Consider the following 15,785-nt stretch of genomic DNA (forward strand, 5'->3'; position numbering starts at 1 on the left):
GCACCGTGACTCTCCCATCCTGGGAGACCTCCTGTGCATCTTTGCTCCGGCCCCAGTTGGGCCGGACTTCTGGGCGCTCAGCTCAGCGGGCCGATGGGAGACGAGAGAGGGGCCGGGAGGAACAGTGACAGGGAGGTTAAGGGGATCCCAGCGGGGCTCGTCTCCTGCTCCTCATTCCCGCCACTCCAGTCCCGGGCCGGGGAGGGGTGAGGTGGCAAGAGGAGGAGGAGGTGTCACTGCCAGGGCTCTTCTTCTCACCCAAGCTGGCGGGGGGCGGGACTGGCAGCGGTAACGCCAGGGCTTCTCAGCCCCCGCTTTTCACGAGCACTTTCTTTTTTGGGTGAAAGAAATTGGGGGCAGGGGGAGTGAGAAATCTGGGGTTGATGAGCCAGGTTATAAGGCTCTCTGACAGTCCATCAGGTTACAGGGAGGCCGCCCCCAGCCACCCTCTTCCTCCAGGGACCTGTCCCCAGGGCCACCGGATTCTGAGACTCCTGACCCCTCCTGCCCCAGAAAGCTGGGGGGAGCATGGGGGGCGTCCTCTTCAGAGGCAGGGGGATGGGTCACTTGACCTTAGGATCAGCGTGGAAAAGAGGGTGGGAGAGCAAGGGAGGAACAAGGCTCCATTTGGCCTTCCACAGCCAAGCCCTTAGCAAAAGATCCCCCCTGAAGAGGTGTCAGCATTCACGTCTCCTGGGGACAGTCATTCAGAGAAGTCTTACTGAACTCTGAAAGGTAGCCAAGGAGTCCAAGGTCGCCTTCTCTTTCAAGCAAAGCTACCCCGCTTGGAACAGCAGGCAGAAACTTCCGCCCTCCTGACGGCAGGGGGCAAATGGTGGGTGAAGGGTGGGAGGGGAGACCTGTCCCCGGTTCTGCTGCTGTCGTGTATCTGGCCTCCATCCTCAGGGGATGCACTGACTCGTTCTCCCCCCACGCTCCCTGGGTCATGCCCGCCCCCTGGGGTCCTGAGCTCTGCCTTCTCCTGCCAACCTGCCTCTCAGTTCAGCTCTAGTTGGGAGCAGAGAGTCCCCATGGACGCCTAAGGGTGCAGCCCTGTTGGGCTGAGACAGAGACGCAGAGCTGGGGCTAGCCCCCGGGGGGGAACTGAAGAGGGCTGGGGAGGCGGGGAGAGGAAAGGTTAGGCTTTATCAGATGAAAGAATTTTGCAAAAACACTCTTTAAAAGTGTAAATACTTATCTATATATTCACAGGCAAGAAATTCCATGACACCTAGTTGAGTGAAAAAGAAAAACATATGCCAAAGCAGCACATGGTGTTTATATGAAATTACGTGCTTGTGAAATTATGTGCGTGTGCATGTTCGTGCACACACAAAAGGCAGAGACAGAGAGGCTGTGTGTAGGGAGTGATGTCTCCAAGGGCAGTCACCAAAATGTTAATCCTTTAGGATTAATCCTAAAATGTTAATCCTAAATGTTTTTGGTTAACATTTTGGTTAATCCTAAATTTGGGGTGATTTATACAGTGACTTTACTGCTACTGCTTAGGTTTTCTATACAAGTATGTTTTATCTTCATATACAGGAAAACTCCCAATGATGTTATTTTCGGTTTTGGGGGGGGAGGATAGTTTTCATCATAACAGGAATATAACTACATTAGTCAACAGACGAGGAAAAATACAGACAGAAAAGCCATGGTCCTATCACCTGAGCGGTTCTTGAAAACATGCGGTAGGTTTTCTTCCTGTCAGCCTGCTCCTGAATCCATCCGAAGTGGCTTTTCCATCGAGGTGCAGTGATAGACTGGAAGTTGCTGCACAGGTAACCCCTCTCCTGTGAGGCTCACAACCCCTCTGAAAAGTAGACCAGCTTTCTCCAGCCTACGAATGAAGCACTTGAGGCTTTCAGGCAAGGAAAATTGTTTGCCCAGGTCACACTCACCTGAGTGACAGGCAATGCCAGTCCTGAGACTGAGCACTGGCAGCCCAGTGCTACTCAGAGGGCCCTTCTAGTGTCCCTGGTGCCATGCCCAGGTGAGGGAGCTTTCGCGGGCCCTGCAAGCCTGAGGCTGCTGTCAGACAGATGTATTCCCCGAGGAACAAGTCCCCAGGTCTGCCATGGGCCTAGAGGAACAAGATACACCTGCCGCAGCCCGCCTGGGCCTCTGGCTGGGAGAAAGCGCAAACTTCATGCAAAGCCACTTAGCACGGCGCCTGGACACACAGTGGGGCGTCCATGAAACTCATGGCCGAAGTGGCTCTGAGCCTTCGAACGCTGCGAGAAGGTCCGTTCAGTCCCATCTTAGCCATCACCGAAGGCTTCCCATAGGAGGGGGCCTTTGAGCTGAGGCTTCAAAAGCGGCTGGAATTTGCACGAGGGTCCCGAGGAGAGGCTCAGGCTGGCGTTTCAGGTACAGGAGCTGACTCTCCCAGAAGGCAAAATCTTCAGGCGCTAGCAAGGGGCGCGGAGAGTCGGTCATCTACACGGTGGGGGCCTTCCAGTCCCAGCCGCCCGCATAGGTTTTGCCACGAGGGGGCGGGGTGAGGCGGGGCGGGGCCGAGGTGGAGGCTGTATGGGGATCCAGAGAGCTTCATAAAGCCACAGCAAAGGCGCCGCGACGCTAGTGACAGTGGCCCGCTGGAGAGGGAGACCAGAAGCTGCCGCGCGCCCGCCAAACGCGGGCGCAGGACCCAGGCGTCCGAGCCCGGGTTCCGGTGGGGTCCCCGCCCCCGGGGTCCCCGCCCCCCAGCCCCTCAGCCCCCAAGCCCCAGACCCTTTGGGCCGCCCCCGCACAGAGGAGGCCGGCCCTCGACGGCCGCGGGAAGGTGCCCGCCCGCCCCGTATGGGCATCGTGGAGCCGGGCTGCGGAGACATGCTGACGGGCACCGAGCCGATGCCGGCGAGCGACGAGGGCCAGGCGCCGGGCGCCGACCCGCAGAACCGCTACTTCTACCCGGAGCCAGGCGTGCAGGACGCGGCCGAGCGCCGCGGGGGCGCCAGCCTGGGGGCGCCCTACGCCGGGGGCGCGCTGGTGCCCGCCCCGCCGGGTCGCTTCCTCGGAGCCTACGCCTACCCGCCCCGGCCCCAGGCCGCCGGCTTCCCCGGGCCGGGAGAGCCCTTCCCGCCGACGCCGGGTGCCGAGGGCTACCACCAGCCTGGGGACGGCTACGCGGCCCCGGACCCGCGCACCGGGCTCTACCCGGGGCCGCGCGAGGACTATGCGCTGCCGCCGGGGCTGGAGGTGTCCGGAAAGCTGAGAGTCGCGCTCAACAACCACCTGTTGTGGTCCAAGTTCAATCAGCACCAGACGGAGATGATCATCACCAAGCAGGGACGGTAAGTGAGACGCGCGCCGGAGCGCCTACCCGCCCGCCTCGGTCCCGCCCGCCCGGAACTCGGATACGTGTGTGTTTGGTTTTTGTTGTTTTTTTTTTTCCTTCTCTCTCTCTCTCTCCCTCTTCTTCTTCTTCTTCTTCTTCTTCTTCTTCTTTTTTTTTTTTTTGTCTAGACGTTGCTAGTATCTCCGTGTCCCTCACTGTTTTGGTTTAGGCTTTGGAGAGATGGAGAGGGGCTGGTAATGAAAAGTTCTGGGGGTTGTTTACTCCCGGGAGATTACACCGACAAGCAGAACTCAAAAGGGGGATGAATGAGAGTGGGTGCCATGAGCTACCTTAGTTTAGGGGAAAGGTGTTTAGGGGTCCGGCCAGAATCGGTGTGTGCCCTGCTCTCTGCCTGAGTTGAGGTCGCAGTAAGCAGAGGGGAAGCTAGGGTTGTGGGTCAGACAGGGCAGGGCACCTCTCAGCCCTTGGGTGTGGGGAAATGGAGGGAGAGGGCAGAGTCTTTCAGTGTGGCCGGCGCTAACCCAGCCCTCATCTTCGGAGGCCTCTGGTGCCCACCTCACCCAGGCCCTTTGCTGCTCTTGTTCACAGGTCAGCTTTGGGAGGGGTGGCAAGACTAGGATTTGGTGACATGGACACGCAGTCGCCAAGTTTCCTTTCCGGTAGTACTTTGAGATCATATGTCCTGTGTGTGTGTGTGTGTGTGTGTGTGTGTGTGTGGTTTGGGGGTTGGTAAAGTGTGTGGGGGGCACAGATCCCTTCCAGGAACAGGCTCCTGCTGGAGGCCACAATCGCCTGTGGGCCCAAGCAGGCGAAGCTAACCTGTGGGCCCGGCTGGCAGCCAGTCCCATGGTCTGTGCCCTGTGATGGTGGCGCCCTGAAAGCCTGGCCACATACTCGTTGCTCCAGCCTGCAGACCCCATGGCTCAGATCCCCCTGGGCTCAGTACATGTGGGGTAGGGTTTGGGGCCGAGGGTGCTTCTTCCGGGGAGAGCCTGCTGAGTGGGGGAAGAAAGAGAAACTCACAACCTGTGTGGTGTTTGTTTAGTAAGCAAGACTCTGAGTGGTCCCTGCCTGTGTCTGGCTGTGAGTGTGCACCTGCCTTTCCCAGGGGGCCCATACGGGCAAGGGACCAACAAGGACCTGTCTGTAGAGGGGCTGTGTCATCGGTGGACCCTGGAAGTGTTCATAGGAGTATACCAAGTACGGCGCTGGGGGAGTCAGAGGGGAGAGGCCACACCGGGCCTGGGGGTTGGCGTTCAGTCTGAACATTGCTGGAACACTCTTCCCTCCTGATGATTTCTGTGGGGTGGCCTGGGATTGAGGGACCTGTCCACCAGCCGCAACTGGCTCAAGCTGCTGAGCTGTTCCTCTTTCCCTGGGGTGGACCCAGGAAAGTTGGCATTTTCTTTGATGGCACAGCCTTCATCTCCTAAGCCTTCCGATAATTCCTCTCTTCTGCCCCAACCCCAGCCGTTCTCGGTACACCCAGGCAAAGCCCAGGCTCCTAGTCCCATTGTGTCGGAACTGGAGGGGACCCAGAAGATCTTGTCTAGTCCCTTCCCTGCACAGACAAGGAAGCAGGCCCAGAGACAGTGAGTGAGTGACTCTTCTGAGTTTACACAGTGCACCTGTCACTGGCAGAACTGGCACCAGAACCCAGATGGTTTCTGCTTGGGTTTCTCCCCCAGCAGGAGTAAAAACAGTACCAACAATGTCCGAAGGCCTTGATGCATTCAGAGCACTTTCACTTCCATTATTTCTCTGTGCTCTAGGTAGCTCAGGCGATCTCCCCATTATACAGCTGAGAGCACTGAGGTGCAGGGATGGTTAAGTGGCTTTCATTCGGCCACACAGAGACCTGAACCTGAGCCTCCATCCTCTTGTGTGGTCAGGAAGCCTGTGCACTCTGGGGCCTGGCCTGGGTCTCCCCACCGCCACTGCCAGGCCCTGGCCCCTCCAGTCTCGAGAGATGGGCTGGACGGAGCATCAGCTAGAACTGCGGGGCCCTGACGGGTGCTGGGCCAGCTGCAGGTCTGCCCCAGGCTGGTTAGGGGGGCATCTCAGGGGCTGCGCTTCTGAGTGTGGGTCCCTGTCTCTGCCCCCACGGCCTCCTTCTTTCCTTTATGCTCTTGCTGAAAAATTCTCTCTTAACATGTGTCCTATTTAGATCCATAGACTTATTTTTTCTTCTTTATTTTCTATTATATTCATTATTCCAGTTGTGCCCACATCCCCCCTTGCCCGCCGCCAGCCCCTGCCCCACCTCCCTCAGGCCGCACTTCATTTCATTATGAAAAATTCCAGTCCAATTGACCCTTGGACAATACAGGTTTGAACTGAGTGTGTCCACTTATGTGCGTATTTTTTTCAGTAAACACTATAAATGCATTAACTTGTTCTTACGATTTTCTTAGTAGCCTTTTGTTTTCCCTAGCTTACTTTATTACAAGGATCCGTATAGGTGTGTTAATAGACCGTTTATGTTATCTGTTCGGCTTTGGTTACTGGTCAGCAGTAGGCTATTAGTCATTAAGTTTTGGGGGAGTCGTACGTCTTAAGTCAGTGTTTTGACTGCCTGGGGATTGGTGCCCCTAGCTCCTGCGTTGTTAAAGGTCAACTGTATATATAAAAGGGAAGAGAAAAGTGTAGTGGACCTCCTTCTACCCATACCCAGTTGTCAACACCAGCTCAGTCTTGTGTCTTCCTTATCTTCACTCACTCCACTTTCGCCCCTCTGGTCTGCAACTATATTAGTGACGATGTGAAGAATTAGTAAGCAAATCTTAGACGCAATACTATTTCATCCTTAAATATTTCCTTATGTACCTCTAAAAATGACTTAAAAAAAATAACCACAATACCATTAACAAACCTGAAAAGAAATACCTAAATATCATCAAATTTCCCTAACTGTTTCATAAGCGTGTGTATGTGCGTGTTTTACAGTCCTCATGCTTTTGATCCACCCAGAAGGACTGCTGGAAGAGGGCAGTGACCCCTCGCCATTTCCTTTAATGCCTCCCCTTGGATCAGGCCTCAGGGGCACCAGGGTGGGGTGGAAGGGACAGAGGACACCCCGCTCCCAACTCAGTCCCACCAGCCCTGAATCACTCCATATCTAGGAAGCTGGCGGCCATTTTCTTCTGCTCCTGGCTTCTGAAAGGAAAGAGCTAGGCTCAGAGAATAGCCCTCTTTCTGTCCTCCTGCTTTGGCAGGCTGGCCTGTCCCGCCGTGGGTTCCAGTGACCTGCCAGTCACCACCGCATCACCCACGGCCTTCTTCCTTTTTGAAAAATCCTTCCAGCTCAGGCTCACCCACAGCCCCACAGCCTTTTGCGTTGAGCTGACTCACTTGCTCCCAGATCCTTCTTCTCCCTCCCACCCTAGACCGACCCCTCCGTATGGACCAGCCACGCAAGTCCTGCTCCCTCCCTGGGCAGGAACCTGATGGGGACCAGGCGGTGATGACAGGTTCAGGGACTGATCCGGGCAGCTCAGATGGCGCTGGGGAAAATTGAGGACAAACTGAGGGACTGGCTAACTGGAGACTTTGAGGTTCAAGTCTGTGTGTTTGTGGAGGCTTGGGGTGCCGGGTGATGCCCACCCTAGACTGGTTTTGTGTTTCTGTGTGGCACTGTATTTGTAGTATGACTGTGTTGACGAGCATGTAATAGTTGAGCGTAGACATTCTCCGTAGAGGAAGAGAGAGGCTGGTGTGTGTGTGTGGGTGGGTGTACATTAATTGCTGGCAATCCCCACTTTTCTGGGTGTGATTAGTTGATTATTATAATTAAGATCACTCTGGGTTGGTCTGTTGTTAAGTAGCTCAATTTGCATTTGTGTCCGCCTGTGGGAAGTTAGGGATTGATAAACCAATCTCGGTCCCGCACAGGCCTCTGTTGCGGGCCTCACAGCCATTGTGGTTTTCCCTTCTCTACATTCCCAATTCCAAGAACTTTATAAATCTCTAAAAAATATTTTTAGCTTTAAGGCTGCTTTAATTTGGGCTGACTTGGCTTCATCTCTCTTCGGGCAGGTGAAAACAGCTTTGCTTTCTGTTCTGCCGTCTGCTAATGACTGTCTGATTTCTATTGAGTGGGTCTGAGTTGGTGGGAGGAGGAGGCCCCTTGAACACAGAGTGCATTTTGCATTTTGATGGGTACAAGGCATGGCCGGAGAGCCCTCCTAAACGGTTGTACCACTTTACAACCCTACCAGTAGTGTACGAGAGGATGCATTTCCCCAGGCTCATCAGCATTACAAAGGTATTACCAATTTTGAAACACTTTGCCAACATGACTGACAAAAAACCATCTCCTTTTAATTTGTACTTAATGGTGGTGAATTGGAGCGAATCAGAGGTGTTTGGGATGGGGGAGGGATGCGATGACCATGCAAATATTTCAAGGCAGGGCGCTCTTTCGGGGCATCAGAGGAGTTTGGGGTCTTGGAGCTTGTCCCCTGAGAGCAGAATGGTCCGTGGTCTTTTGGGAAGGGTCTCAATTTGGCATCAGACCCATCTTTGTTCCCTGTCCCTTCCCAGAGAGGCGTCCTGTAAATCTGAGGCTATTTTGGGATTCCAGCTGGTGGTGATTCTAGACTTTTAGGGTGAAATTGAGACCTCCCTTCTCCTCTCTCCTTCGCCCATCCTCTTCCTGTGTGTCCTCCAATTCCCTCCGCTAGTGATAGGTGAGATGGAGGGATGGGGACCACAGCCTGTGTGCTCTGCCCTCCCACCAAGGAGCTGTCTGTCACCAAACCTCTTCAAGCCTTGTTTTCTTCTAGTGTAAAATTGGAAAGAACTTTTATTTGTTTTTAAAGATTTTATTTCTTTTTCGAGAGGGGAAGGGAGGGAGAAAGAGAGGGAAAGAAATATCAATGTGTGGTTGCCTCTTGCCAGCCCCTCACTGGGGACCCGGCCTGCAGCCCAGGCCTGTGCCCTGACTGGGAATCGAACTGGTGACCTGTTGCTTCACAGGCTGGCCCTCAGTCCACTGAGCCACAGCAGCCAGGGTGGAAATAACATTTTATAACTCAGTGAACTGGCTGCTGCGATAAGTAGAGGTTCAATGAATATGTTTCCTTCTCTCTCTTTAGTTTTGAAACTTGGGTAGGAACCCCAAGTTTCCCATATAGGAAACATGTGAGTGGCTTGACCACTGTTGTAGAATGAGCTGGTGGTAGGAATGGGTTAAAAATATTCTCCCACCCTTGATTGCTCATTCTTAACCTTTGATTTCTCAAGCTGACGGGCCTGCTGAGTCCGTGGGACCCAGGGCCTGGAACTGGAGCTCTGGGCTCTTGCTCAGGGTCCTTCAGCCTGGCCAGAGGGTTTTGACACTCTTGGCCTGGAAGAAAGTGGGATGGGAGTGGGATGGGAGAGAGGGTGAGCTGAGTTTCAGGTCTTTTGAACATCTTAACAACTGTCAGAGAAAACATGGGCGGGAGTTATTATCTCCATTTACAGGTGAAGAAACTGAGGCTTGGTTTGACAGTTAGCTTATCCAAGGTCAAAAGGCCAGGAAGCCTCTTGACCTCAGCTCAGGAGAGTCTCAGGAAGACTGGGATGTGGTAATGGCCTCCAGGAAGATCTCTCAGGGTTAGTGAGGGTGTTCCTCTGGGGCCCTCTGGGGACTAGGACCCACCCAATAGCGTTCCTAAGGCCCTGGAACCCTCTTTCCGCCAGGTCTCCTGACTCATGGGCCAGAGTCTTTCTTCCCATCCTAGGGAACTTCTTGTGGGAGGAGGAGAGACGTGTGTGGGAGTGAAAAGTAATTCTGATGAGGGTAACTCTGACACCCTGAAAACTCTGTTCTTCCTGCCTGTGTTAGAAGAGAAAGGGTGAGCCACTGGAGATCATGACGTCGCTGGAGCTGGCAGAGGTGGCGGTTGTAGGAAAGGCGGTGACGCAGAGTGGGGATTGCGGCAGGGATGGTGGTAGTGGAGTTGCTGGTTGTGGTGACGGTTGAGGTGTTGGCTGTAGTGATGCTGCTGCTGGCGGTGATGGCTGAGGTGCTGGTCGTAGCGATGGTGGCGGTGGGGCCGGTGATGAGGAGCTGATGGGGGTGGGCGGATGGCGATGTGGAAGCGATGGTCGGGGTTACGGTGGAGGCGGTTGTTGTAGTGACGGTGGTGATTAAGGCGGTCGTGATAATAGCGGTGGAGGGGATAATTGTGATGACGGTGACAGGGAGGTGGTGGTGTGGCGATGGCGGTGGTGATGGTGCAGGTGGCGGAGATGGCGGTGGTATGGGAGGGCTTCTTTCTCTGAATTTATTCCCCTGGCACAGTAATGCAGCATCCCAACACCAACCGCCCCCGCTTTCCCTGGGAACCAGGACTTCCAGCATGAGCACTGCGCTCTATAGAGTCCTCTTTCAGGTCGGCGGAAACCCCCGCTAGGGCTTTAGCCACTTCTCTGAAGGCCCAGGCCTGGGTCAGGCCATTCTATAGACATCGGCCTGGAAGGAGGGAGCCGGGAGAGCCTGCGAGTAAGCGCCACGAGGCTGGGAGTGTGTTAGCACTGTGACAGCCCCAGTGGAGGGAATGGACGTCAGATGGAGGCCGGGCAGGGCTCAGGGGACCTAGTAGAACCTGCCTGTGAGGGCCTGGCTTGAGGCTTTGGTCCCCTCTAGGAAGCAAACTAAGTTTACAGATAATGGTGTGCAGCTAATGTCTAGCAACTGACCCTCTGAAAAGAAAATATTTTTTTTTAATTTTATTTATTTACCTTTAGAGAGAGGGGGAGGGAGGGGGAAAGAGAGGGAGAGAAACATCCATCCATCAGTTGCTTCTCAGATGCCCTCAACCAGGGCCCTGGCCCACAACCCAGGCTTGTACCCTAATGAGGAATCAGATCAATGACTTTTCAGTTTGCAGGCTGGCACTCAATCCATTGAGCAACACGAGCCAGGTCTGAAAGAAAAACATTTTTAAAAGCTTAGATTCATACTGGTGGCTGATTTCCATGGTCTAAATACTCCTACGGTGGCTGATGTTAAGCTACCCACATGGCGTTGCTGAATGCGGAGCTGGGGAGAGTCACGGGGTGGCACACATTGTCTAGTATTTCCACACGCAGGTGCAATAGATGTACATAACCTCGACAGCAGAGATAATGGGAAAATGTAGTAAAAGATTTGGAAAGTGATGATTTTTGAGTCTTTATTGCTGTGGTTTATAATATAATGTATTTCATTGTGAGTTTATGTAACTTAATTTTTTTATTTTTTAAGAAGACTTTACTTTTAGAAAAGGGCGAGGGAGGGAGAAAGGGAGAAAAACATCAATGTGCAAGAGATACATCGATTGGTTGCCTCTCCCACATCCCCAAGTGGGGACATGGCCCACAACCCAGGCATGTGTCCTGACTGGGAATCGAACTGACAACCTTTGGGTTTGCAGGCCAGCACTCAATCCACTGAGCCACACCAGCCAGGGCTATATAACCTAATTTTTAATCATGGCTGTTTAACAAATGGCTGGCAAACTTTCTGAACATCATGAGTTGGCTCTCAGGAGGGGTGGAAGCCGATGCCAGCACACCACGGACGGCCTTTGCACCTGATGTGTCCAAGGGATTGAGGGCTGACAGATATTGGTTGGTCTCTTTGTTCTCCCCAGACGAATGTTTCCATTCCTGTCATTTACTGTGGCTGGGCTGGAGCCCACCAGCCATTACCGGATGTTCGTGGATGTGGTCTTGGTGGACCAGCACCACTGGCGGTATCAGAGCGGCAAGTGGGTGCAGTGTGGAAAAGCCGAGGGCAGCATGCCAGGTATGTGCCCCCTTTGTGGGGAGCGGGCACCCTTTCTCCAAGACCGGGCGCCCCCTGGTGGATCCAGAAGGAACCCCCATGCCCCTGCACCCCTCACCTAGGATTTAATTCTGCATCACACCCACCCCATCCTATCCCACCTCATCCCCTCCCACTTCTCACTTCCATTCTGTTTGTCATCTCGTTTCTGCTTTGCTCTGGCCTGTCTTCTGCTCTGTCCTCTGCTCACACCTCCCCTTGCCCTGCCTCGTCTTGTCATCCCCCTGCATCCTTTTTGACATCCCTCTCAGGACAGGCAAAGAAGGCCCACATCACTGTGGGTCTGGCCCTGGGGGCTGCCTGCCAAACAGGTTAACTGTCCGCAGGAAACCGCCTGTACGTCCACCCAGATTCCCCCAACACTGGAGCTCACTGGATGCGCCAGGAAGTTTCATTTGGGAAACTAAAGCTCACAAACAACAAAGGGGCCTCCAACAATGCGACTCAGGTGGGACTCCCCCGCGAGGACCAGCTCCCCCGCCCCCGCCCCCTGGTCCAGGGGCCACAGGGGTGTCCTGCAGGCTGATCCTGTTTTGTAGGACTCACTTTTCTTCCCCTCTGTTTTTTCCCAACTACGTTGAGGGGAAGATGAGATTGGAAGAAGCCGAATCTCAGGGCAGGCAGGGCAGCACTTTCAGGCTGACACAGGCCAAGCCAGGCTGGGGGTTCCTCCATCAAATCCTTGGCTGCCATCGCTTGGGAGCCGCATGGGCGTAGAGCGGGTGCTTGTGATCCCAGGGGATGGTTGCCCTGAAAAGCCCTGCTTTTGCTAATACCTTGGTCACAGTGGACATCTGGGGAGAGGAAATGGGGCAAGAGGGTAGAATTGGTGCCTCCAAGGAACTGCAGACTAGAGTTGGAAGGCCTGGGAGGTTACGTGGTGGCAGGGCAGGGGGCCGGACGCGGCGACCTCAGGGTGGGGGGGTCCTCCTCCCCACCCCCACAACCTTCCTGCTCTCTCACAGATGATTGTACTCCAGTCCCTCCATAAGTACCAGCCCCGGTTGCACATCGTAGAGGTGAACGATGGAGAGCCAGAGGCGGCCTGCAACGCTTCCAATACACACATCTTTACTTTCCAAGAAACGCAGTTCATTGCCGTGACCGCCTACCAGAACGCCGAGGTGAGGGCTGCCCTGGCAGCAGGGGGCGGGCCTGAGCCTGGGAGGGGGAGGACGGAGAGTGGGGCCCCAGCCTCCCTGGGGAGGGATTTTGGAAGTTTCCTGGCCCCACACTCAGGGCTCAGGGCACTCTATTTCCCCCTCTCTAGATTACTCAGCTGAAAATTGATAATAACCCTTTTGCCAAAGGATTCCGGGAGAACTTTGAGTCGTAAGTACTACTGGTTTCAACTCACCTTTGCAGAGGCTTTCTCTTGGCGTCCCCCCCACCCCGAGAATGTGCTCAGCACATTTCCCTCTCTGCCCTGAGGATGGAAGAGACTGGGGTGGGTGCTGGAGGGTGGGTGGGCCAGGGAAGAAGGGTCTAGGGAGCGATGTGCAATAGGCAGGCTCATTGGTGGCCGGTACTGCTACTGACCCCTGTCTTCTTGCCTCCTATTTTTGTAGCATGTATGCATCTGTTGACACCAGTGTCCCCTCCCCGCCTGGACCCAACTGTCAATTGCTTGGGGGAGACCACTACTCTTCGCTCCTACCCAGCCAGTTTCCCGTTCCCAACCGTTTCTACCCCGAGCTTCCTGGCCAAGCCAAGGATGTGGTTCCCCAGCCTTACTGGCTGGGGGCCCCCCGGGACCACAGCTACGAGGCCGAGTTCCGAGCAGTCGGCATGAAGCCCGCATTCCTGCCCTCAACCCCTGGGCCCACCATGTCCTACTACAGGGGCCAGGAGGTCCTGGCCCCTGGGGCTAGCTGGCCTGTGGCCCCCCAGTACCCTCCCAAGATGGGTCCAGCCAGCTGGTTCCGCCCCATGCGGACTCTGCCCATGGAACCTGGTCCTGGTGCTTCAGAGGGGCGGGGGCTAGAGGACCAGGGCTCCGCCTCGCTGTGGACTGACATCACCCCCCTCCGCCCGGAGTCTGGTGACTCAGGACTGGGTGAAGGGGACTCTAAGAGGAGGCGTGTGTCCCCCTATCCTTCCAGTGGTGACAGCTCCTCCCCTGCTGGGGCCCCTTCTCCTTTTGATAAGGACACAGAAGGCCAGTTTTATAACTATTTTCCTAACTGAGCAGATAACTCAGTGAAAGGACCTGGAACAGCGTTGTTCGGTCGGAGGACACCATCAACCATAGACAACAGACTCAGGACCGAATGGTTCCCAGCTCCCTCTGACCCTTCTCCTTTTATAGTTGGTGGAGCAAGGGGGGTGCCAAACAGGATTCTGGGGTTCACTGGCCGCTTCTTGGCCCACGATGAAGCGTGAAAGGAGTCTGCTCTCCCCTTCCTGTGCCCTAACTACAGTTGTTTACCTGGTGCTGCTTCTGGCTGCGGGTTCCCAGCCAGAGAACAGAAAACAGAGCAAGAAGATCTTGGACACAAAGGAGTGTCCTGTCTTCTGGGGGGGGTGGTTCCGGTGGGGAAGTGGAGGCTCAATTCTCTTCCTCTGTGGAGGAACTTTCCGCATTTTTGTTTGCATGTGTGTTAATCCCTGATCTGAAAATAAAGATACGTAGATTTTATAACAGTCAGCCAGCCAAGGTCAGGGAGAGGACTCAGGTGACTTTGGGCAGCTGGCCTGAGCCCCGACGGCTCGGAGACAGCCGGGACTGAGGGAGGGACCGGGGATGGCGGGGGTGCACGTCTCAAGAAGCAGGGCCTTGGGGAGGGGGTTCATTAGGTATGTGCGTGTGCTTGTCTTCTTTTTTTCTTTTTGGAATGCTTTATATGCAGATGAATTGTGTCGGATACATGTTTCTTTTTAAGGAATTTAAGCAAGGCAGAAAAGTATAAAAACAGCAATAAATTACCCCAAATTTTACCACCCAGCAATAATTATCATTAACATTAGATGGGGTAGATAGACAGAAATACTTTTACAAAATTGGAAACACACTGAAAATACTTTTTCTTAACGCTCAACACCACTGAATTTTATTTAACAGAATTTATGACAACAACAAAACCCCCAAACCTGTCTAACAGACCATCAAACCCCCCAAAACTATCAATTGAATGAAGAGAATTGCCGAACCCGTGATGAATTTTTCCTTCATGATAAGAAATCTCCCCTGAAAGAGCACTCTAAGGTTAAGGAAGGAGCTATGGGAAACGTTGAGAGGCTGGAGTTACTAGTTTGCCTCAGCCCAGTGTAGGGCGTCCCCCGTTCTAACAGGGGAGCGTCCTTATGGATTTTGTGGTGTTGCTGCAGTTCTGTTTGGAGTCTGGGAAACTTCGCTTCTGTCAGTTTGCATGTCTCCCTTTACTGGCCTCATCACCCCCTACTCAGAAGATGGGAACGATAAGGAGACATATTTGGGTCCATCCTCGTCCATTTGAAAGCTCAGAATTTTGTAAATGACATCAGGAGTTCTGCCATATTGTACTCTGTGAGTGCAGATTATTCCTCCCCCCGCCCCCTCCCCCCATCCCACCCTTTGGCTTCCTCTCTGGACTTAACTGCATCGAGTTGGGCTTATTTCCTTTCTTGGGGAACTGTCGTTGGTAATTGCAATTCTCTTCTCCCCCACTGTTCTTAGGTGGTTTTTTTCATTTCATTATATAATGAGGTGAAGGGAGTTGCGATCGAGGCACACTCCATCATTTTTTCCAGGCATGTTTTGATGCTGTGTCATAAAGGTTCATTACTATGATTTCTCCTCTATTAAATGTACCTTTTACATATATATATAAATATATGTAAGTGAATATATATGAATATATTATATATGACTATAATATATTCATATATACACATATACACACACACATATGCAGAGTCCTTAGTTAATGTAATGCATTTTACCTTAAATATTATATGGTCTGGCATTAATATTCCCATTTGTACATTGTCTTTATTTGAGTTCATATTATAAATTTTCTCATATTTCGCTGATGTCTTAGTTTTATTTTTTGTAGTTATGTCAAGCAGCAAACTAATGGATTTAAAAACACATTTTATGACTCTTAAAATATTTTCTATTTATTTATAAATATAATAATCACATTAACCCACATACAACTCAAAAACTTAAACACTAATAATAATTATAGCTAGTTCTATATTCCTCCATCCCACTTCCTACCTTTTCTTTATAGATAACAAGAATCTTGAATTTTGTGTTTATCTTTTTCTTGCTTTTAAGATTGTGTTAACAACTTTATGTATCCCATTATTACATTATTTAGTTTTCACTTTTGAACTTTATGAAAAGCATGTGTGTCTATATATCTTATATTATCTTCCTATGCATGAACATTGAATATATCACACTTATTTAGGTCGCCCTTAAGGTCCTTCAGTAAAGTTTTACAATTTATAAGGATAGGTCTTGTATCTCTTTTATTAGATTTATTCTTAGGTGTTTTTTTCTCTATAAAAGGTATCTTTTAAAAATATATTTCTTAATTGTCCATTACTGGTGTATAGAATTGCAGTTGATTTTTTCATGCTCAGCATAAGATCCAGCCACCTTGCTAAATAAACTATCTTATTATTTTTCAGTGCTTTGCTATAAATTCCTGTTTTCTCTATGGCTAGTCAGATAAT

At 52.4% G+C, this 15,785-nt stretch overlaps 1 protein-coding gene across 1 annotated transcript; it reads left to right on the forward strand.

The window, feature by feature from the left end:
- The first annotated feature begins 2,805 nt into the window (after positions 1 to 2,805).
- On the forward strand, positions 2,806 to 13,451 carry TBX21 (T-box transcription factor 21). The gene is made up of 6 exons (XM_054593893.1): positions 2,806 to 3,299; positions 10,927 to 11,081; positions 11,447 to 11,568; positions 12,086 to 12,244; positions 12,391 to 12,452; positions 12,689 to 13,451. The coding sequence occupies exons 1-6, from the start codon at positions 2,806 to 2,808 to the stop codon at positions 13,305 to 13,307; spliced, it is 1,611 nt and encodes a 536-aa protein (XP_054449868.1). The 3' UTR covers positions 13,308 to 13,451.
- The last annotated feature ends 2,334 nt before the right edge of the window (positions 13,452 to 15,785 follow it).

This window comes from Pteronotus mesoamericanus, unplaced genomic scaffold, assembly GCF_021234165.1.
Source record: "Pteronotus mesoamericanus isolate MK-2021 breed Mesoamerican mustached bat unplaced genomic scaffold, CSHL_Meso_final scaffold_476, whole genome shotgun sequence".
Classification (NCBI taxonomy): Eukaryota; Metazoa; Chordata; class Mammalia; order Chiroptera; family Mormoopidae; genus Pteronotus; species Pteronotus mesoamericanus.